Below are 25250 nucleotides of genomic sequence, written 5' to 3'. Positions count from 1 at the left end.
CAGGTATATTCTCACCTGATGGTGTCTTGTCTTAGTCTCATCGCCTATTATATACTGTAGTCTCATCTGGTGAATTACAATAAATTCTGGAGTAATGTAGGCATGTGTTAGACTCTAATCTTAATTAAGTATAAAAGCCTTACAGTGTTTAAGTATTTAATTATACTGGTGTTACGTTACGAGTCATATTTTTTAGGTGCTACGTGCTCTCATTTAATGTAATGTACTCTCATCCAGTGCAACGTGTAAGTATAGTTTCATTTGGTGTAATGTATACCTGTACTCTTATCCGGTGTAATGGTATGAACAGTCTCATTTGATGCAGTCTGGTGATACGTGAACACAAACTTTTTTCTTTCGATATTTAAACTGTCTGACACAAAGATTCTGTCATTTAGGAAAAAAAACCCAGTATGGACAAAAGGAACAACTACAAAAATACTCGTTTAATATATTCCTGTTTTTCTGTCGGCAAACGTATGACTGAAAAGTAAAATCTTGCAACATTACCAAGAGATCTATTTTCAGTTTTCGGAGTTACGAAAAGTTCATAATAATCCATGTTTTGATAAGTTTCCCTTCCAGAAAAAGTTTGGGTGCCAAAATATTGGAAAAATATAACTGAAGAGAACCCCTGGAGAAAAAAAATGTAAGGAAAAAATATCATGGAAGTTCAAGCTGGGAAGGATTAAAAAAAAAAGTATTAACAAAACCCTCCCTCCTTGTCAGCTAAAAATACGAACTGTCAATGCACAGTACCTTGAAATACGACACTTACATCACATTGTATGAATGTAAGGTGTGATTTTCAAGAAGCTAAAGAAAGTTTGAAAGAAAGAGAGAAAGAATGCATATGTGGAAGATCAATGCCATAAGTTAAAGACAAAAAAAAAACAAGACAAAGAAAACGTAAGTGCGAGAACCTTGTGCCCAACAGATGAAAAGCAAAGAAAATATGACAGAAAAAATGTGTTACATTCGAGTCCTAGAGTTTTGGAAAGTGAATGGATAATCGATGCCTTAGAGCTGAACACGATGAAAAAAATAAAAGTAAACATATGAAAAGTGATTGTGAAAAATACTGATTTAGCGTCAAATAATAATTAGTGGGAAATCGGTGCTTAAATGAATGAAAAATAATTACGCTAAGAAAATGTGAGGAATCGGTGCCTTAGAGACGGAAGACAAAAGAGCAAGAGCGAATAAAAATAAATGCGGAAAATCAGCCTCTTAGAATAAAAAAAAAAGGAAAAAAAAAAGACAAAGAGAGGAGAGGTAAAAATAGGAAACCAGTAGCATAGAGGCCAGAAAGAAAGGAAAAGAAAACTAAATGTGGAAAAAAAAGAGAAAAATGCCAGTGTGGATAGATGGGTAGTCTCTAACACTGATGAGCGCTTAATAGTATAGTTGACTTGTTTGGAGAGCGCACGAAAATCACACATATTAAAATTCATATACAATAAAACACAATAGATATTCTTACACCATGACAGGTGTTTTGCTATCCATCCTAATTCTCAAGCCAATCCTAACGTTCATTTACCTACTACCCTAACCCTCCAATACCCACCGTCAACCTAAATGTCCACCACCCTAATCCACCAATATTCACCCCAATCCTCCAATACCCATCTTGACCTGCCAAAATTCATCACCTTAACCCTCTAATATCCACGACCCTAACCCTTCAATAACCACCACCCTGACCTTTTAAATACCCATCACCCTAAGCCTCGAATACCCACCACAGTAACCCACCAATACCCACCACCCTAATTCTCCAATACTCACCACCCTAACCCTCCATTACCTACATCCCTTACTCTCCAATATCCACCACCCTAACCCACTAAATACCCATCACCCTAGCCTCAGTACACCAGTAAGACTCAACCCCCCTAATCGTCCCCAATATCCACTCCCAAATCAGCTGTACAGGAAAAAGGAAACATGTTAAATACGACCACCATCAGGGGCTGTAAAGAGACTGACACCAGGTACGACAAAGGAAAAAAAAAAAAAAGAGGGTCGTGTACTCGTGTGCTTAGGAGACTCACAAAGCTCACAGAACCTCTTCCTTTGGTGTTCAACCCGAGGACACCCTCTGTTTTTGCTCTCCCTAGACTGTTTTATATAAGCTGGGAAGGGCCTCTCTCAGCAAAGGTGTTAAGCAGAGGCTAATCCTTCCAGTTCAAAGTATCTCAAACAAAAATCGTCTAACAGAAAGAATAACACTGAAAGGGTTTATAATTGTGCATTAAAACTCAGCCATTTTTCAATTTTGCTGAAGCCATTTTTTTTTTATATAGATTTGGAGAGATCCCTCGTGCAGTAGGAGTGTATTGTTCTCTACTACTGTTATTTACTTCTTAATACTGACTCGTAAAATAACTTCATAAATACTTCAGAAATAACATGTACAATGGGAGAATATTAACGTGCCATGTTCAGAAGTACACTGGTAAGGAAGAGGTATTAGGGAGTCTCCTAAAACAACACGATCGTACACCTGATTATTATTACTATTATTACACCTGTACACACCGTAATACAGAACTGACCCACCACTGATCTCACACACACACACACACACACACACACACACACACACACACACACACACACACACATCATATTATAATTGCATATCTATCATGTAAGTAATGATTCAAACAAATAGCGGTGAAACTTATTAATGCTGACTCAGATAATGGGTTGAGCCTATGAAATGCATAAGAATTTTTTCGATTATAATGCCGTGTCTGAAGAATCCTGACTGAAGGGGAATGTTGATTCAAATAAATGCTGAGTCTAATGGATGCTGACTCAATTAAATGCTCTGCCTACTAAATGCTGACTGAAACAAATGATTCAAATGCATGCTGAATGCGATCAATGCTCACCCTGACAGACGATGAGTGATAAAGTGCTGACTCTTAATGCTGACTCAAATGCTTCCCTGTATATATTATAGGATTTTTTCCCTTGCATCTACATCAAACAACAAATCACTTTCTCCTTTACAAAATGAATGCTTGCTGGGACGTAGAGAATGAGTAACTGGCAAGGGCGGGGATGGATGGATGAATGGAGGGATGGATGGATGGCTAAGGTGAAACGTTCGCTCTGGCAGTCCAGTCCGAAAGATAGATCAGCAACTGAACCGTAACCGTAACCGGCCTCAAAAAGCCTCAAAATGTTCCAGTGTGTGTTTCGTCTCCTACAAAGTTCTGGGAGACAGTCTGCATGGCTACTGATGTACCTCACCCTCCAAAATTTCTGAAAACGATGTGCACCTCCAAAAATATATGAAAAAAAAAAAAAATGTCCTTCATAGCTGTTTTTGGGTTAAGCTTAGCTATGCATATATCTGGAAAAGCAGCTAAAAAATATTAAGGTTAATACCTGTGCAAATGAAATATTTAGATGCAGCTGTAAAACCTACGTAAAAAATGGTTCTGCAACTCCTGCACTGTAAAAATGAGCTTCCTACCAAATAACATATACTAGGTTGTTGAGTAACATGCATAATATTTAGGCAGGGCAAATAAAGAAGCTGCATGTGCACTGCAATTCTGGAACAATGGTTCTCTTCTGTCGAACATATTAATGATGTTAATCAGTAAAAATTTGACACGGTAATTGCACTGCACGGCTGCAACTTGACAAAAGGAAATGAAGAAATGAGAACATAATTCAGGCAAAGCAAGGCAGTGGACGAAGGTGAATACAGTGAAGGCAAAACATTAAACCAGAAGTTTTAATAAACGCCAAAACAACGGTCTTATTATGTACAGGAGAAAAAGCACAAGCATTACACCAGATGGGACGTTAACAAACATGCCAGAAACTCAGAGAAGCGAAGGATCTGAAGTAGTTTGACGAGGTGCTTCAAAAATCACGTAGTTAGGTGAGGCCATCATATAGGAAAATACAGTGGCAGGCGGGCACACACTCTGGCCCAGACTCGCTCCTTGGAAGTGGTGCTATGTGGCGGAGTGACTGAACGCCGAAGAAGCAAAACAGACTGGTAGCAAAAAGGATGGAAAGTTGGAGCTCCGTGCCCGGGGACCTCACAGACACACAGCCAGCTTAGCACATCCAGACATTTGTCTACGTTCGATTACACCACTGAAGGGGGGGGGATCTCTAAAGTACTCAAATGACAGTTCAATCTACTTACTGATCAGTACGCTTTATTTTGGTAAGTATTTTATTTATTCCATATCAGGCGAACATCGAAAGAGTTTGGGGAAGACTGTGACTACTTTTGTACTGTTGGGGTAAGCAGAACGACAGACAGAGAGATGAGACTAATGATGGCCAGGAGCTTATTTTTAAGATGGTTGGTCATAAGTTAAAGAGTGGCGAGGAGAACTATGACTGTGCGTGCTGCGGCGTGCACGTGGGAGTGAGCGTTTACACTGGCTGTGGGAGGAGACGTGGCTGGCGTGGGAGGACCCCCCTTGCTGCCGGCGGTGGGCATGCTCACTGGATTCGGGCGAGTCGAGTGAGAAACTTTTCATTCGCAAGTTGAGTTTCTGGCGTCGTGGACTGATGGGTGCTGTGGTGGATGGCAGGTCAGGGAACGCTGTTAGTGGTGAGGCGGGGAACTGCTGGCCCCTCCTCTTCTTAACAAGACACATGCGCACACACTGACACACTCAGACATCCACATGCGCGCACACGCAAGGTACAGGTCACACACATGCTCGCAGATAGGGACAACCACATGCACACACAAAGGGACACACAGACACACACATACACACACACACACACACACACACACACACACACACACACACACACACACACACACACACACACACACACACACACACACACACACACACACACACACACAAGGACAGGTCATACACATGCTCGCAGTTAGGGACATCCACATGCGCACAAACAGGGACGTTCAGATATCCACATGCACACACAAGGACACTCACATGCTCGCAAAAAGGGACTCTCACATGCGCCCACAGATGCCCACTCGCATGCCCAAGTGCACACACACAAGTACAATCACATGCGCAAGCACACACATACACACGCACAGACAGACACAGGCAGACAGACAGGCAGACAGACAGACAGACAGACAGACAGACACACACACACACACACACACACACACACACACACACACACACACACACACACACAAAACTCTTCTGCACACACTCGGTCTTATTCAGAGACTCTTGGTCACATGTACACAGTCGGTCACACACACATGTATTCACACTTCCAGGAACGCTCATGCATATACATGTATATGCGAACATATGGACAATCCACACAGGGTCAGATCATCATAAACATTCACACATATGCGCACAGACATCCACATACATACAGACCACAATGCCAGCATATAAACAAATTCAAATTTTGTAAACAAGGGATATAAATCAGCTGAAAATATCCACGTGCAATTAATCCCTACCATTTGCACAAGTGTGGTATTAGTTATGATAGCATATATAAAGATGTACTAGGTAGTGGGGAAGCCGCAGAACTAACCAATAAATCAGGATGGATGAAAGATGTGAATGACAGATTAATTATGAATGTAATTATGCGAATTTATGAGTTTGTCTACCAGTTTATATAATGCAAATACAGCATATACATTAGCTTGACTTAATTTGTGATCACTATTAAGCAGGTTAAAATATAATGCTTTAATTGATTCTATATACACTTTTAATTACGTTGTTTAAAAGCTCATGAAAGCAGGTTCTGCATTATAAAATAAAACTTTATGTTTGCAGTTAAATTAATAAAGCAGAATATTATTTTTACGTAGTACATCATATACATGTTAACGTATATAAGAACATGTATCAATCCAGATGCAATAATACAATATACATCTGTTAGTTCTCCCTGAATCAAACAAATATATATTAGTACGATTTACATTTAGATCTACATGCATGCTCATTGTGGATAAACCTTAAATATACGTCACAGGACATGTTCCGCAATGTTGAGGGGTAAGTCTATTTTAAGTGATGCAGTTCAAGCTCATTAGGTTCAGTTTGTTCCTCTCATGCACTCTCTGCGAAACAGGATGATGCCAAAGCACGGGCGGGCAGGATGGTTGGTTGGATGGTTACTATGTTTAGCTGTCATGGTTGCACTCAAGCGTCATGGGGGCGGAAGGGCGGGCATGTGGGACAGGTGTGGGGCCCGTCGCATGGGTATGGTAATGGTATGGTAGCGGTATGGTATGGTAGAGGCGGGTCGGGTTTGGACACACATTTGGTTGGCTCGCTACCCACCTACCTCGCCTCATCCACTCATGTCGTCCTTAGAGTATACCCTCACGGCAGATGTAGGGAACCATACTGAGCTTGAGTTTCTTCATAAAGCTTTTGAGACACGCCTTCTGACTACTGAGAAAAAATTTTCAATCGCCTTGTCGAAGAGGTAACATGGTTTCCAGTCTTTGAGTCCTTCTTTTTGCATGTACTGTATTTATGACTTTATATGCATACATACTGTACATATATATATATATATATATATATATATATATATATATATATATATATATATATATATATATATATATATATGAAGCAAAAAAGATTTCATTTTGCCCTGTCACCTAAGAGACTATACGTAAGCCGTGTTATCACTTAGACTGCATGAGGTAACACAGCCACCTGGTGCAGTCTAAGAGGCGGGTGTGGCTGTGTGCAGTGGATGGGCGAGGCGGCGGCTGCAGCTCCTTCCAAAAGGCAAGTCACTTTCTAGCAACACCAGCAGAGGCCGTGTGCTCAAACTTATGCAGTACCAAAAACAGCTAATCATTAAGTTACAGAGCGTAGGGGATCTGCCGAGGCTACAACTGGAGAGGTCACAGCTGTTGTCTCCCCACTGGAAAAACACCACAATAATAATAAGTTGTAAATTTTCCTCCTCGATATGAAACACCATAATTCATTAATGGATAAATAATAGAATAAATTAAAAAGAAAGATAGTTTTTCAGATCAAGGGAAATATAACTCTGAGTACTGTCTTAAGATGAGGATCAACTAGAGAACTATTGGAGAGCTTCAGTAAAGAAAATACAAGACAAATTTCCTCCTTCTGGCTTTCTACGGTACACTTTCACCTAAAAAATTAACAAACAGTATTAAAGATCACGAACAGGAATTACTAAGCGTAGTGTCTTGGTAATGTAAAGAAATGGTTACTGATTATATCCTTAAACAAATCACCTTAACCTTATACCCCACCAATTAACTCTCTCAGTCCGGTGTCATATGTTTTTCTTACGATCTTCAAGAGATTTTATTCAGCTTAGGATGTTCTTTTCGAATGAAGGAGTTTTATATAGCTTTCGGCAACCCCTCCACTACTAAGGCGATTTCCCAAGTTGGATATAATCACCTGGTGGAAAGCGCACAAGACGTTCTCGGACTGAAGGTGTTAAAAGGTGGGCAAGATCCAGAAACAGGTACAGGAGAACACAAAAGTAGGGGATCTATCAACAGTGAGCCTAGGAAAAACAGAGATGAGAAATAAAAGCTGCCTACTCAAGCTCCCGTCTAGAGTTTCCCCAGAGTACAGAGACCACTTACAAGATTACAGGAGATGGTGGCAGTGAGAGTCTCCGTGAGGTGAGGCAGCGAGAGACATGACGTGAGTGAGATGCAGTCAGGTATAGAGAGTTACTTGAGATCAACAAACGAAGTAGGGGGAACAGAGGGAAAGATTATGGCGCGTGAGAAGGAGAGTAGAAGGCTTGCAGTGGGTGAGGGATGTGATGTATTTAGATGATGATGAGAGAGGAAAAGGAAGTAAAACAACTGAGAAATGCAGGATCAAAAATGAGCTGAAAAAAATTAAAGACTGTGAAAATCGCTGCGTTGGAGACAGTTGCTGTGAGTGAGGGACATGATGAGTTATAGAGTGACATGCAATTCAGTGAGAGACGAGTAAGAGGAGACAAAGGAGGAGAGGTAATATGACATGAGAAATACGGAGTGGGAAATACGCAGTGAGTGAGATACGTGATGAGCTATATAAAACGACATAAGGTCATATGATTAGTGAAAGAGGAATAACATGAAAAGAGGGGGAACATGGAATGAGAACCGAGATGAGATAACGAAAGGCGAGCAGACATGGAGAGTGAAAGACATGCTGTGAGTGAGACATGAAGAGTTACAGTGACATGAGAGTATATGATCAGTAAGAGAGGACTAGAAGAAAAAGGGGTAGGTAAACGAAATGGGATAATGCAGAGGGTGCAAAAAGAAATTGCTAGTAGAATATATGAAATTAGACGTATAAGGAATAAGACATAATACAGAAAACATGAAGTGAAAACAATGAAAAAAAGCCTGACGGACAGAGAAAGACGTGGAGATGAATAGACAAACAAGATATATATATATATATATATATATATATATATATATATATATATATATAGAGAGAGAGAGAGAGAGAGAGAGAGAGAGAGAGAGAGAGAGAGATAGATAGATAGACAGATAAAGATACAGACAGATAAATAGGTAGATAGACAGACAGACAGACATGGATTTATACATAGGTGGACTGATACAAATTCATAATCTCTGACTACAAATGCTTACTGCTGAGATGGCTGAAATGACAGTTTAAACGAACAGACTGATGGGGAGATTGACAAACAGACATAGACTGACAGACAGATAGACAGATGGATAAAAAGACAGATAGATAAACACAGCCAGAAATACCGATGAAATAAATACCTGACTATACATATGGTCATTGCTGAGAAAGGTGACTCGATACAGTTTATAGGCAGACGGATAAATGGACTGACAAAAGGGTATATATATATATATATATATATATATATATATATATATATATATATATATATACTAAAAATAAACGATTTCTTATTGATGTTTGTAAATTCTCACAAAGAAATCTGACAGTGCTAACAGATCCAGACAGAGACAGAGAGAAAAACAAACGGACACACAGGTACATATGTGATGATCGTTAAATAGCTTGTAGGAAAGGGCTATGATTTCTACCTATGCTAATTTTTACTTTAAAAGTTTTTTTGGTTTTCCTATTAGGTCGACACGGATAAAAACATACAGACAAACAGACAGAAAGATAGGCAGACAGGAAGAACGTTGATGGCTTGAAGAAGAATGATATGATTTATAACTATACTGATGTTTACTTACAGAGTTCTATCGGTGCTCCAAAGAATGCCGAGTTGAGAAACAGACAGACAGACAGACATAGAGGTAGACAGATAGGTAAGCAAATGATCTCAAAGTTAGATGGTATGACGGAAGGATTAATGATCTCTGACTATATAAATTCTTACTTACAAATATTCTGACGTTCCTCTTGGGTGGAAAAGGTGCAGTACAGAATACGAGGAGACTGGCTTTCCATTCTCTCAGCTATGTTTGGTGTTAGTTTGGTCAGACGTGTTAGTTAGCACAACCTAGATATTTGGACAAAAAACCTTTTTCCTTTCCTTTTCTATTCTTTTTCCTCTCTTTTCTTTTTCTGTTCTGTTCCCTTTTTATTTCCCGACGATTCTACAATTTCCTCAAACTGAGAGAAGTTAAGAATTAACTCTGTGTATCTACTTTTAATGACTAGTTTTTGGAGACTGTGAGACTGCGCTATATACTATTCATTAGTAAACAGAGGGAGTTTTACAGTTTTTCTCTGTTTTTTAAAGGACAGAACATGACGATTCTTTTCTTTGCTATTCTTTTTGGTGAACAGGAAAGACAACTAAATATTTTATGTCGGCGAACAAAACCTGATGAAATGTATTTTTGTCGTGCGAAAAGAGGCGATTCCAGAATTATACAGTGCTTCGAAAGAAAAGGCCAAAATATTATCTTTTTCACATACGAAACAGAATATGCGAATCCAAATGATGTTGTTATTAATGACTCACATAAACTAGCAAGTACAAAAATTTATCGCTTTTCTGGAGCACACAGGTCGAAGATTCAAGATGATTTTCTTTTATGTAGACATTAACAGATTATATAGAGAGATTAATAGAAACCTTTAAAACGAAAATTGCATATTATATTTCTGTTTATGCACTCCGTCGAAAACTTTGATGTGTAATTCATTGACCGGTACTGTGCATTTTTTTTAGATATATATTTACACATTTTGTGCATCTGGTTGTAAATGTGACTGGAGGTGATTCTGACTGTAAATGTAGGTAAATGTAAATGCGTGATCCATAACAGAATTACTCCTTGTGGGGTGTTAGGACGTAGACACCAGCAAAGCGTGTCTCCTCATGACAAAAATCTGAGAGAGAGAGAGAGAGAGAGAGAGAGAGAGAGAGAGAAGAATATCATAACCCGTTCTTGTCGCAGAGTTCAGTTTGATTCATGCTTACGTCACAGAATGATGAAAATTGTCGAACATTCTCAAAAGATTTACAAGAATTTATGGTGCACTTTGATATATCAGGAATGTTACTAGATATATTACAGACTTGCTTCGACGTCCAAATTTACTCCTATGGGAAGAATTGCTTGTGATATTACCGAAAGTTTTGAGTGAATTAGACTTACCAGTAATGTCTTACAGTGGGTTGTGACTTGTCTCGTAGTTTGCATTTTCTTTTAATCTCAGAAAAATTTTGTGGCGTTCTGAAAACAATGGGGAGATTTATCGCCTCAGAAATTTCTTATGATGTACTGTGAATATCCGTAGCTCAGATTTTCTCCCATGACAAAATTTCGTTGAGATTGTAGAACAGTTAAGATAAAAATCTGTCCCCACTGGTAATGCATAACTCCTTGTGACTTCCTCGCAGCCCAAATTTTCCTTCAAGGTAAAATCTTCGTCAGGATTTCTCACGGTGAACTTGGCACACCATCAATGTCGTGAGATGTTTCGTGACTTTCCTCGTAGCTTGAATTTTCCCTCAAGGTAAAGCATCCTCGACAGCTATTCCCAAACTCTGACCTCCCCCACTATTTGTCAGGTGTATGGCTCACAATGTAGCCGGGACAGGATTCTGCTCTATCCATACGCTCGTGGCACCCGGAGTTGTGAGTCTGCCAAGGTTGCTCGCAGACTCAACCTTCCTTTTTTCTGCACGACGCAAAACTGTATCCCCTGTGTTTTTTTTGTTTTTTTTTATTCTTTTAACATAGAAATTCCATAATCTTACTTTTTCAGGCTCAGAACAGCATAGCCCAGTTTCTTTTCGGTCACAGACAGCATAATTCAGAGGACAACAGAGGATAACCTACCATTCTTTAGTCTTACAAGAGTAAATTCTGGCTTTCGGTAGGGTCATTACTTCACAGTCTAGTTCTTCCTTCCCTGAGAAAGACGAGAATAACAACCCTATATACTGCTTGGACTGAGAGCTGTATAACCTAACATTCTTCACGTCGGGATAGAACCTGGCCTAATTTGACCTGACCTAACCAAACCCAATCTATTTTATCTTGTTCTACCCTACCTAACATAACCTTTTAACCTCCCCCTCTATCCCCTCCCCTCCCCCCCCCAAAAAAAAAAAAAAATCTGACCAGCCCCCTACCCCGATCCTGTCCAATCACCTCCAGCCATCAGTTCTCTCCACCCTCCTGACTTAGCCCTTCTTCCCCTCCCGATCGCTCCCCTTCCCATCCTTTCGTTATTCCCAGCCATTTATTTTCCTATGTTCCTCATTCTTTACTTCCTTTCGTTCCTCCTCTTTCCTTTTGCTGATCTGCCTTTCTCCCTTCACTTTGTCGTCTTACTCTCTTCCTTTTATTCCCTCCCATCTGTCTCTTTCCCTCGTCCTTCATTCTCACGTCCCTACACCACTTCCCCCTCCCCGTTTACTCCCATCCCTTCATCTTCCTCCCCTCGCTCCTTCGTCCTTCAGTCCCATCTCGCTTCGTCCTCCTTCCCTTCGCCTCCCTTACCTATCCCTTCGTCCCTCTCCCTTTCCCTTTGACCCCTACACCCTTTCCTTTGTTACCCTCCCTCCACCCATTTTACGGCTTCAGTGTGTGCTCGCTCCCTCCCGTTCCTTCCTCTTTCCTTCGTTGCCTCCCTCTACCCCTCTTCCCTCTTCTTCTTGTCCCCCCCTCCTTCTTTCTTTACATCCCCTCTCCCCTGTTGCTTATCTCCCCCTCCTCCCTATCTCTTTCTCCCATCCTATCTTTCCCCCCTCCTCCCAACCTCTTTCCTTCTTCCCTATCTCTCCCCTTTCCCTCACGTTTCCCCCTCCTCCCTACCTCTTTCTTTCCTCCCTATCTTCCCTCTCCTTCTCCCTCTTCCTTATGTCTCCCCTCTCCCTATCTTCCTCCCTTCCCTCCCCCTATCTTCCTTCCTTCCCTCCCTTGCCTCAGTGTGTCCCAATGCCTCCCTTTCCACCTCACTAATCTCTTTTCAGTGTTCTTTGGCGCCGCTCCCCCAAGCCAGCCCGGAAAATATATCGCTTCTTTCCCTCCCGACCTCCCTTACCCCCCCTCCCTGACCTTCGACCCGTCCCCCTACCTCCACATCTGCTTTCCTCCCCTTGCCTCAATTCCTTCCTCCTCACTACACTTAAATGTTTTCCCTCTACATTTGTACCCTCCCTCCTCCCCTCCCCTCCCTCACCCCCTCTCTTCCTAATCTTTACCCGTCCCCCTCCCCCACATCTTTCCTACCCTTACCTCCGTCCCTTCCCCCTCACTACTCCTCCATCTCTTCCCTCTACCACTGTTCTCTCCGCTTCTCCTCCCTAATCTTGTTCTTCCTGTATATTTCTTTTACCAGTCACCCTCATCCTTACCTTCCCGCCTACTCTTCCTCCCCGACTTCCCACTCCCGCCAATTTCTTTCTAACCCCATCTGCCTCCTTTCCTCCCCTTCCCCCTCCCCTCTCCCTTCACCGTTCACTCTTGTCCTTTCCTTCCCTCCCCCCCCCCCGAGTTTATTTTATTTTTTTTGTATCTTTTCCGTCGCCGATCAGTGGTTCCTCAATGGCTATCTGAGACTCACCCTCGTTTCCTATACTGTCGCATTAGCTTGACATATTGCATAAGTCTCTCCATTTATCTCCCCATTTCCTTCCTCGCCCCCATATCCTCTTGCTTCCCTCCCCTTTCCTCTCTTGCTTCCCTTCCTTTTCCTCTCTTATTTCCTCCCTCTTTCCCCTCTTGCTTCCCTCTCCCTTCCCCTCTTGCTTCCCTCCACCTTCACTTCTTGCTTCCCTCCCTTTTCCCCTCTTGCGTCCCTACCTTTCTCTCCCCTTCCTTCTTCCGTCCCTTCTTCCTCACTCCTTCCGCCCTTGTCTCCCTTTCTCTTCCTCCTTCCCCTCCTCCTCCTTCCTTCTTCCATCCCTTTGAGGTTTTGGGAGCTTTTTCATCAACGTTGGCGAATTCTTATTTTTTTTATTTTTTGTTTTTTTTTTTTATTCACAGCTTAGTCTATGCGTTTTCTCATAAGCTACATATATGCTAAATCCGCCCTGTATATCCTGTACCATAAAACCAGTATGTATAATTCCCAGTCCGACAGTGCCTAAAGAAATCACATTAAACCCATCAGTAATAATTAAGTGGGTTTGATTTTCACCTCACACGCACGGATCCCTGGAAGTGTAAATGGCCTGTTGATTGGGTGAGGACGGCAGTAAACCTGTGAGCCTGATGTAATGGCGACGGAGCCACGAGAAACAGTACCTGATTCAGCTAAGGTTGGGGTTACGAAAGTTCTTACACATTTTTCGTAAGATTTTCACAGCTAAGTGGTGAGCACTGAGCCACCACCATATCGTATGATGTGTGGTAACTTGTCTTGTAGCTCATATTTTCCCTTCAAGTAAAAAAAAATATATATCCTCTTGGGATACCATGCACTTAGGGTGAAATTCGAGTAGTCAGCAGTGTCGCACGATGTTTTGTGACCTGCCTCATCTTCTCTTATGACGAAAATCCCTCTAAGATACTGTGGAATTCCTCAGTGATTTTTTTCCCCTTATTTCACGTCCTTTACATTCACAACAAAATGACTTGTGAAATATAACACGTCGTAGAAATAAAGTTTGGGCAATAGAGTCACCTTAAAATTGACGGACATTTGTCAAGAACTGTCTGCACTTAAGCATATATATATCAGGCTAACACCAGACAATATTGCTTAGGTGAGAAAAATCCATATTTTGTTTTCTTACAAATGTGTGCACGGCCTGAAGTGAGGGAAATTATCGGGTAAAATATTACAAAAGGCTGAAGCGGAGGCATGGTAGCGATAATGACATGCCCACCACCCCGAACAAATCCAACATTTGAAAACACGCCAGAAATGACAATACTGGATTTTTCATCGTACTGGAAAAAAGCTTATTTGTTCGCCTGTGTTCCCTAATAAAAAAACAAACCAACAAACACTTCATGATATATCCTTAGACTGTTTCCTACTTTCTCCATAAAGAGCCTCTGTGAGATTGCTGCATCTTGCCTACAACAAGAACACTGACATTTTATTACGATCATTACAATACGGTACACTCAACAGTAATGCCAAAATTTTATAAGTACTGAGCTAGTAAGAGTGTAAAACTTCCAAGTGTCTTAATATTGAAAAAAAGTTCCCCTACCTGCTCAAAGGAGTCAAACAATATAAAAACACACTATCGGTAAAACAAATCACTCAAAAGTTACATCTGCTTAAATCACACGAAGCAGCCAAGATATTCTGCGTAGAGCATTCTGTCTCAAGTGTTGCATGAAGGAAGCCGGAGTTCAGAAGAGAGAAGCAACTACGTAAGGGGGAAAGGAAACACAAAAGCCGCCTGAAAGCATAATGTAATGGGAGAGAGGAAGAGAGACAGAGAGGGAACGAGAGACAGGCTGCCAAACACGAAGCGTAAAGAAACAGAGGGAGGGAGTTCAGCCATACCGCAGGAGGTAATATGATTTGTGTGTGTGTGTGTGTGTGTGTGTGTGTGTGTGTGTGTGTGTGTGTGTGTGTGTGTGTGTGTGTGTGTGTGTGTGTGTGTGTGTGTGTGTGTGTGTGTGTGTGTGTGTGTGTGTGTGTGTGTGTTTTGCAACCCGCGGCAAGAAAAAGAGACAGGGAGCCAGGAAATACATAACAAAAACAACCCAAGCGAGCGCCAGGCAACAAGAGCTCGTCATGAGAACAGCGCGGCACCAAATTATAAAAAAAAATCACAAGCGTTAATAAGTAGTAATACCTAAGATTCCTCGTATCAGGTCAAGCAGCAATTCATGATGCATTATATTCCCCCTCTCAACCAACAGTATATATAGTTTGCTTGGGAACAGAAACAGCACAAGACAAGGAACACTGATATACTGCGGCGGAGTCTAGGCAGTTTAACAGAATGCCTTGTAGTCTCAGTATATAAACGTCATTCAGGGGATTCTTAGTTAAATGACGTGGTAATTATAGGGGGAGTATTCTCGTGGGCTTAGGAGGGTTTTTAGCACCTCTTCCTTGGCGATTTATTTTGTCCAGTACACACACGTATTCCGTTTTATGCTACTTGAATTCTTTCGGCTCATTCAGCCAAGGGACGTCATTTCTTGTTCTATTTTTTTGCTATTTCCTGATAATCTGATTCAATTTAGGAAAGATTTCTGCGAACTAAACAGGTTGATGAAAACTGTGTCTAACCCATCCTGCCTAAAAAGCTTCCCTAAAACTGAACAAAATTGTCAGGGGAGAGCAAAAATACAACGTAAAAATACGTTGCCTGACTGAAGTGCTTAACATCAACACAGCTGACTTCAAGTAACACACAAGACAATACAAGCGTGCCAATGCAAAGAATAAATCAGCAAGGAGGAGGAGGAGGTACGGGGAGGCTCCTAGCTGGCGAGAATCACTGGCCCGGGTGTCAAATAACGACGACTGCAAAAACAACAAGGGGTGGTGACGTGGAAACTACAAGGGCACACTATCGTTCTGTCTGACCTGGAGGGCCCAAATACCTTCAGAGGGATAGTAGCTTCGTGAGGGACCATTGAAGAAGAGAGGTAGGGCCTGGATGGAGTATGAGGGGCTGGGAAAGTCACGTCGATGATTGTCTGAGTAAAAGAGGAAGGTGGCACTGAGGAGAGACTGCGACACAAAAACACACACAAAAATTGGGGCACGTACGAGTCAGTGTTTTGGTGAAGGTAGTTGGCTGGGTGGTTAACAGGTGGATGCAGTGAGAGAGGGAGTGAACGGGTGGATGGAAAGAAGGTGAAGAGAAGTGGGTGGAGCTTAGTGGAAAGAGAGGAGGGTGGGGGGCCAAAGGTGGGTGGAAAGGATAGGGAACGTACAGATGATTGTTTCTGACAGCGAGGTGGTTGGTTAGTTGGTGGATGTAACTGAAAGAACAGGAGTATGAAGGAGTAGATAGAACAGAACGTAGATAGAATGTGAATGAAGAAGGTGGACAGTGAGGAAGAGAGGAGTGAATGGAATGAAGAGGGAATTACCGAGCGTGGTGGTAGGTTGGCTGATAGGTGAAGCTTGAAGAGGCGAAAAAGCGAGAGAAGGACCTATGAAACGGGTAGATATACAATGAGAGGGTTGAGGGGTAGGGGAAGAAGGCAGTGTTTTCATGAGGTGGCGGGCTGGATGATAGGTAGAGCTGTAAGAAAAGAAGTGAGGTAGGAAGTAGATGGAGTGGCTAGAGAGCTGGAGAGGGAGAGGAATGGAGAAGGGAGGGGTTGAAGAGGGATGAAGGAGAGGGTAAGATGGTGGTGAGTGGATGAAGATACAACAAGGTAGGGAGTGACGGAGTGGGGATAGTGTTGAGGAGTGTGGAAAATAGAGAGTGGATGAGTGAGTGGGGAAAGAAAACTATAACTGAGGGAGTAAGGTGGATAGGAGTGGGGAGACGGGGAATGGAGACAAAGGGAGGGGGGGATATGGAGTGGAGAGAGAGGGAGTGGGAAAGAGAGGGAGTTGAGAGAGGGGGACTGAAGAAGGAGGGAGTGGGAAGGAGAAGAGAGAAGGATTAAACCGACACAGAGTCAAAAGAGAGGGATTACAGAAAGAGGGAGAAGAGGCAGGCAAGGAAAGAGAGAGAGAGCGAGAGCGAGCGAGCGAGAGAGAGAGAGAGAGAGAGAGTGGGGAGGGAGGTTGTGGAGAGAGAGGGGAGTAGTGAAAGAGGGAATGGGGGAGAGGGAGTGGTGAAAGATGGAGTAGGGGAAGGGACAGAGTAAGAGAAGGCAGTGGGGAGGAGAGAGTGGAAAGGAGGGAGTGGGGAGAATTGGAGAGCGAGAGAGATGGAGGGAATCGGAAGAGAGGTGAGAGAGGGAGGGAGTGTGAGCAGAGGGAAATAGAGTTTGGAGAGAGAGAGAGAGAGAGAGAGAGAGAGAGAGAGAGAGAGAGAGAGAGAGAGAGAGAGAGAGGACTATAAAAAAACTTTGCGTGTCGGGGATAAGTGAAGGTAAGAGAAAGTGAAGTTAGGAAGTGGGAGGAGAGGGAGAGAAAGAGAGTGGGAAGCGAGAAAGAGTGATGGGGAGGGAAGAGAGGGAAAGGGAGCTGCTTGGCGAAGAGGAACGATGAGAGGGAGAGGGAGGGAGAGTGAGTGGGGATGGGGGAGTGACGGGAGCAGAGGGAGGGAGGGTAACGTGAGAGAGGGTGAGTTAGGGATAATGCTAGGAGAAAAAGAAATGGTCTGGGGAGAATAAGAGTAATGGAACGTGTTGGAAAGGAGGGAGGGAGGGAGAGAATGTGCTGAAAGGGGAGAGGAGGTGGGGGGAGGAGTGAGGGAGTGTGCTGGGTAAGGGATGTGAGGAAGGAAGCATACTGGGGAAGAGGGAAGAGGGGCACGAGAAAATCAGGAACGTTCTGACCTGGAGGCAAAAACTAAGAAGACAAGCAAAAAGGCGTCAGCGTGCAAGGGAGTGTGTTAGGATAAAAACTGGGAGGAAGGCGAGAGAAAAACGAAAAAAAAAAAAACTTGGGGAGAAACAGGAGCATATGAGTGTGTTTGAAGACAGGGAAACAGTGAGGGAGTGTGCTGAGAGAAAGAGGGAGTATACGTGTGTGTTGAAAGGGAGCAAGGGAGTGTGCTGAAATGGAAAGGCGTAAAGAGGGTGAGCCGCGGAGAGGAGGCAGGGAGTGAGGGGGTGTATAGGGAAGGATCTGGGGAGTGAGGGAGTTTGCCAGGAAAAAAAGACGGACTAAGAGGATGAGTGGGATGATACAGTGGACACAGGATAGGGAGTGTCAGGAGTACATGAGTAAAAAATGTGCTGAATCGAAGTAAGGTAATGTGCTCAGGGAGAGGAAGGAAATGTGCTGAAAAGGAGTAAAGTGCTGAAAGGGAGTAAAGTAAAGAAATGTGCTGAAAGGGAGTAATGTGCTGAAAGGGAGTAAAGTAAAGTAATGTGCTGCAAGGGGGTAAAGTAAAGGAATGTGCTGAAAGGGAGTGAAGAAATGTGCTGAAAGTAAGGTAGTAGTAGTAAAGGAAGGTGTGCTGAGGTGGGACTACTGTGGATGAAGTGATAGTCCAGCCTGCCACATGAAGCGAAGATCACACACACTGGCTGCCTTCACCTGGCTAAGGGAAAAACACGGGTAACATCACATCATCATCACTTCACCTACAAAAAAGTCTTAAGTCATCAGGTCCTTCTAGTAGTGTAAAAAAATGCCTTCCTTAAACTAAAAGATTATAAAAGGATAATGAGGGTCCTTGATCGTTGCACGTCCACAGGTGACAATATGTTAATATGAAGTGTCATGACCGTTTGTACGCAAACTGGCGCAAATATAAAAACTGTTTTGTCGTGTCAAGCCTAGCCCCAGGCCCCTACACACCTGATGGTGCAATAAAAAAATGGGATGATAGACATATACAAGTATTTCCTCCTTCTGCATCATTACATTCATGTTCTGATAATAAGAGATTATTCAATTTCGCTTATTGCGACGCAAATGTCCGTTTAAGGCAAGCAGTTGCTAAGATGAAACATTGTGCTCTAGCTAACTGTTTAGAGTAACATGAAAATCTCGCTGAAACGAAGTGCTGTCGTCAAAAAGCTTTTTCGTAACAGTACTGAGGACTTCCTACAGCTACAGTGAATGCTCTTGCGAGTAGTGTGAACTGTAACCGAATTCGCTTCTCGCAGGAAATTCCATAATATTTGCAATAACCAAATAATAAATTCGATGTGGCATAACTGTTCGCAGTAGCTAAGATACAAGAGTTTCTCCGGCTTGAAACGGTATTTTTCTCACTTCATTTACAGTCTGAATTAAATGCATTGCAGAACTTACATTTCGAATCTTAAGAAAAAAAAAGAAAAAAACTCCAGGTCTACAATTATATAATGGAAATTATGGTGTCGTACACATCTCCTTCGTTTCATCATAAATGGAGCACAAACACATACTGTCCCGTTACACACTTATTTCAAGATGGTTCCAGTGGTTTTAAGAGGAATGCTGTGAATATCTTTAAAAAATAATAACAGCACATTTTACTCGTCATATGTAGTGGTGATGTTTAGGAAATCGATTGGGCCATGATAACTGTGTACATCAGTTATTAAATATTTTTTTTTTTTACTAATACTGAATCCTTCTGCCTTACTACACTTTTCTTATTCTCACAGAGTAGATACCACAGTCATAGTCTTCTTTAAAGCAAACAGCATCGGTTCATACTGTTTGTGCACCTTTGTGTTTCTTGCTGCATACCCTTAAATCACCTCTCCACATTTTCCCTATGGCCCAAATGGCTTGTACGACGAGCCCTGTCTAATCATTAGGCATCCCTGTGAACTAAACCTAATACCATGACGGGCCCAGATACCATGACGGACCCGATGCACTCACTACAGTAAGCTTCCCTATGCATTAAACTCGATAGCATGACAAGACTTATCCATTCACTAGGTTTTTCTGTGCTTTAAACACGATACCATGACGGGGCCCTATTTACCATGACGGACCCTATTCACTCACTACAGTAAACTTCCCTGTGCATTAAGTAAACCATGATGGGCCTCACTACCATGAAAGGTACTATAGTCTATTTAATTCGATCTGAGATGAGACGAACATTAAGCTTTTGAAAGCTGGCAGCTGACTTGCTGTATTAGTGCATTCATTATTAATGACGCATTTAAAATTATTTTTATTATATGGATTTCAATAACCGTTTGATGATAAGATGGTCCAGATAAAATATTACATATAGTTATTTGCATGCATTAATTTAAAAACGGGGCCTTACTAAATTTATCAGATGGCCTAGATACGTGTAAAATTTGAATTCTCGGGACAGATAAAAAAAAGTCCATATAAAGTTTACGAATTCCTTGATTTTTCCCTCATGTTCAGGCAAATTAAGGTAAATTATGTAAAATCTAACCTTGTAAAACATCGGAATTCCAATGTAAAATGACTGGCAAATACACGTGAAGAAGCTACAGGTCGCCGTCACTTTTAAATATCCAGCAGCCCATACCTTGTCAAGCCCCGTAGTAAATTGTAACCAGATATTCGAAACTAAAAAGATCGAAACTTACTGATGATGCATAATGCAAACTGATGCGACAACAAAAAACTCTCAAGTAAATTTGAACATTCGTCTGCCTAGACAAGTAGGACATCCCAAGAGAGGCCTACCCCTCCCCCTCCCCCTCCCCGCCCCGCTTGTTATTCATCAAAATTCAGGGAATATGTTATATTTCACTGCAATTCTGATGTTTTAATAGGTTATACTTTAAAATATTTACAGCAATGACATAATTTATCTTAACTTGCTTGAACATGAGAAAAAAAAAATCAAGGTACTCACAAAACTTTATCTACAGTAGACGTGTTTTGATTTGTTCCGAGAATTCAAAATTTCACACGTATCTAGGCCATCTGATAAAGTTAGTGAGGCCCCGTTTTTTAATTCATCCATGACAATAACTGTTTATGATATTTTATTTGGGCAATCTTATCATCAAATGGTTACTGATATCCATGTAATAAAAATAATTTAAAATACGCTGTTAATAATGAATGCGCTCGGACAACCAATCAGCTGCCACCTTCCAGAAGCTTGAGGCTCGTCTCTTCTCAGATCAGATTAAATTGGCTTTAGTCATTCACCAGGCTTTCCTGTGCCTTAAACCCGATACCATGAGAAAGCCAGAAGGGATCGAAGGGTAGATTAGTTGAGGAGGAAATAGAGATCAGTCAGCATGGGTGGTGTGGCTCTCGCTGACTCAAGGGGGCTGTTATCCACGTAAAGTGAGCTGGTTATGGCTGAAGTTCCGGGTAAGGGGCTGATTAATGCTGAAGTTAATATTAAAAAAAAAAAAAGACATTTTGAAAGGCATAAGTTAGAGAGAATTTATTTGCATACCTATTTTTAGTGGGTTAGATATGCTTGATTAAAAATACTGTGGAAACAGACTGAAATGAGCACATGTTTATATATGTATATTATTATCAAATGTTTGGGTTTGAGAAGGTTCAAGGGGAGAGGAGAACAAGCATTGTGGACAATAATTATGAGCGTTTATGCAGCATTCCATCTCCCTCCGGTTTATCAGGTGGGGAACACAAACCATTCATGTTTTACAGAGTTAAGTAGGAGAAAAGTAAGGTAGGGTTGAGACGGGAAAGGGAGCAGGTAAGGTAGGTACGTCGCAGGGTACAGGTGGCTCTCGACTGTCAACATAACAGGACGTCAGTGGTCACATACTCAGGACAAAACGGCCGCGTCCTCGTGAGCGAAGGAGACTTGGTAGCACCTCTTCCTTAATAGGATTTTTGCATATTCAACAAACCTTTTCCTTTGCAATGTTTGTTTGGTATATCAAATAGGAACAGCCAATCAATATAACTCCTTTTATAGGGCCTGACGCTAAATTACAGCAGTCCAGATAATTTAATACATAGGAAATCGTCTCAAGTCTTTCGCTAAGTTTTCATGGTAAAATAACTCTCAGGACCCTTTTTGGATTCGAACCATGGCGAAATCAGGCACGTCCTTCTCCGAGCAGGGACTGATATTTTGTATCTTTTTAATATCTACAGTTTTGTATGAAAAGATATTAAATGTCCATACACAGATCAATAATGGCGAGGAAGAAGTGCTAGTGAGAGTCTTCAGCAAACGAGAATGTGGTCCTAAGACGAGATTCAGTGGTATTATTTTTTAAAAGTTAGGGCTCACAGAAAGCATGACAGATGAAATGAATAGGCAGAAGCCGGTCCCCTCTCAGCCTCACTCTGGCAAGGTCTTCTGACGCTTCAAGTGTGGGAACCGAAATTTTAACGAGAGGAAGCTGTGCCGGTCATTAAAGTTGAAGAGAAAATTTTAGCCGAAGATGAAAGATTCGTGGTCCATTCAGGCAGCAACAAAATTTAGTTTAATAAGAAGTATATGTTTTTTGATATTCAGGCCATGAAGCTTACAAACAAATCTATGAAACGAACATTATTTTGGTGTTATAAAATGCAACGTTCTTCATACCAGAGTTGTGAAAAAACAATGAACTTATGATATGGACTGGTGTTACAGAGCCCAGTTCTCTGTGCCTGGAATACGGAACGAAAATGATAAAAAATAAGGGCAGATCTTAGAATACAGCCCTTCATTCGCTGACTCTTGGATTAGATAAGGGGGCTAATCTTGGCTCTATACACTTTATGGAATGAATAGGTACTCAGGCACGAAATTCTGAAAGGACAGTAATTTTAGTGTTATGAAAGGGAAAGTACTCTCCACTCAAGCTATCTAAATTTTAAAGGAATCTGTGAAGAATGACACTGAGCACGAGCTAGTGAATACGAGATAGTAAACACGAGACAGTAAGAACAGAAATTCCATCAGACTTGTGGAGTGAGGGTGAGCGGGGCCCGGAGCAGCGCATACAAGAGAAGTGGAAGAGGCTTAGTACCAGTTGGGATACCATTGAGGTAGGGAACGCCCAGGTCGGAAAAGGCCATTGTTTCTAATACATCTCCTCTACCTGTAAATTAAAGCTAATATCAATGGAATAAAAAAGGAGTATACTGGACATGGGGAGAGAAAAAAAATTATATGTACAAGAACGGTAAATACTCTCCGTCCGTGGATTAGCTCCAAAAAATATATATTGGATGCTGGGAGTCTAAACATTAATTAGTGAGAGAAAAGACATGGAGATTTTTTTAAGGTGATGCGACAAGTTATATATATATCTACAAAAAACTCCTAAAGGCTGTTAGCGTGGGGAAAGAAGGAGGGGAGACCCGATGTGAGGGCTCCTGGTTTTTGGAAATATTTATCATGACTACTGTGCGTTAATGAATTGCTCTTAACCCCTTCAGTACGAGGGTGTATCACTTTAACGCTTTATTTTTACTACTGTACATGATCACACCCAACCCTCATCTCGAAGACGATTATCAAATATTTTTAGTACAGAGAGACGATTTTATTCAGATTAGGAGAGGCACCTCGCAGTAACGGGATTGATGAAGGTTGTATGTAACCCTTCCAGCACGTCTCTCCTAGGCTAAGTAAAATCGTCCTTTAGTCACAGTACACTATACAAAGACCATGGAAGAAGGAGTTAAAGGGGAGACTTCTCATGGTGAAGAGGTTAACAGTCTCAGTAAACCTCCTTACTGCCATGATGATTTTTCTGATCTTATTCATGGTATTTTCAGATTGTTTTTTATATGCACCTCCCGTAGTGAAGGGGTTGTTAAATCAGCATGCCAGGTAGATGAAGTCTCGTATGTAGGACGTTCCAATAACTGTCATGGGGGGTTTAATTGGTCAGCTAGCGATGGACGAATCAACAGGATCGCCATTACAGTGCCCGCCATTTGAGTACCGAGAATTTGAATACCGAGAATCTGAGTACGAAAAATCTGAATACTGAGAATTTGAGTACCGAGAGTACTGACAAAAGAGAGTACCGCGAATTTGAGTATCGAGTAAAAATATAGGGAATTCAAATGCCAAGAATCATGGCAGAACTGGGTATCATGCATATGGATACCAAGACTTAGAAAGAATTAGACAAGAGAGAATTAGAGTATCGACAGAGCACCGAACATTAGAACACCGAGAATTTAAAGTAACCCAGAAAATAATTAGTTTTGTTTACGATCATCGGCATAATTCAAGGACATCAATATTGATTGGATTATTGAATGCAAAGAATATTTTCAGAAACAGTTTTGAGAAGCACATGCAGAATATTAAACTACAAAGCATTTTAAAAAGAAACGTGTGGCCTTGCAGATAATTAAGACAACAGTGATAGCAAACATGAGGAAACATTACTGGCTATTTAAATGCAGAGCAGATATGAGCAACGAGTAAGGAATTCTGACAGCATGGGAGTCAATATCCCGAGTAAATGTTCAGTATCTATCAGTCCTCAAAATCACAGCTACCGTGCCGATGGAAGTAAAAGTTAATAGTTGATGCACTGTGAATCGTTGAAGCATTTTGAAACACAGCATATGGGGGTTTTGCTGCGTGAGTTATGTTGCATTTCAGACCTCCGTAATGGCGATCCCGACGCCAACACCATATATTTACATGAAATTGCTTGTTCATGGTAGAAAAATAGTAAGGAGAATAGAAAAAAAATGCTTGAAGCTGTAAAGTAAAGCAAAGAGGATGACTAGCGTATGAATATTTTGATGGGGGGGCCGCCGGGGGTTCAAAATTTCAATACCATGTCTCTCTGGCGGGTCCATCCCTTCAGACTGGGATTTCTTCTTGCCAAATAATCTCCTCCTCATAGACGCCGCCGAGCTTCCATCCGCTAAAACATCCGCGCCTGTCTGTGCCTCGCCCGCTGCAACTGCTAGGCCACTTGCCACAGATGATCTCCCTACCGTTTCAGAAATGGCCAATGAGCGGGTAAAAGCGTGTATTTTTGAAATCCTGATCTGATAGCAGAAGCCTAAAATGGTAGAGATTTGGTGAATAGTGTTAAGAGATAAGGGATACTGCGCTGACCTTTTTGTGTCCATGAAATAAACTGGGAACGTATGGTAAATGAAATACCAGTAAAAAAAATGTGGTTGGAGTTGAGTTAGTGAATTAGATGGAATATTACTTGAAAGCTTGTAAGTAAAAGGGATTAAGCTGCAGAGGGGAAGTAGGGACTAAGTTTATGCTCAGAGACGTGTTTGTTGATAAAAACGTGTGTAAAGTAAATGGAATGACGAACATAAAAATGGCTGAGTTAGAGGTAGATGTTTGGGGGACTGAACATTACGTAGGAGACATAGGAACTAGAT

The 25250-nt window shown here is 41.7% G+C and overlaps 1 protein-coding gene across 1 annotated transcript in view; it reads right to left on the bottom strand.

The window, feature by feature from the left end:
- Positions 1–25250, bottom strand: part of Stacl (SH3 and cysteine-rich domain-containing protein) — an 852472-nt gene that overhangs the window by 13994 nt on the left and 813228 nt on the right. Inside the window, exons 16-17 of the mRNA XM_080273553.1 lie at positions 24680–24838; positions 4424–4564 (exon numbers count right to left, since the gene is read on the bottom strand). Coding sequence (XP_080129679.1) covers positions 4424–4564; positions 24680–24838 — 300 coding nt within the window. The remainder of the gene's footprint in view (positions 1–4423; positions 4565–24679; positions 24839–25250) is intronic.

Source organism: Coenobita brevimanus, chromosome 55 (genome assembly GCF_032717465.1).
Source record: "Coenobita brevimanus isolate Jiangsu-jjx chromosome 55, ASM3271746v2, whole genome shotgun sequence".
NCBI classification, from domain to species: Eukaryota; Metazoa; Arthropoda; class Malacostraca; order Decapoda; family Coenobitidae; genus Coenobita; species Coenobita brevimanus.
This window is presented reverse-complemented; position numbering and strand designations above follow the sequence as displayed.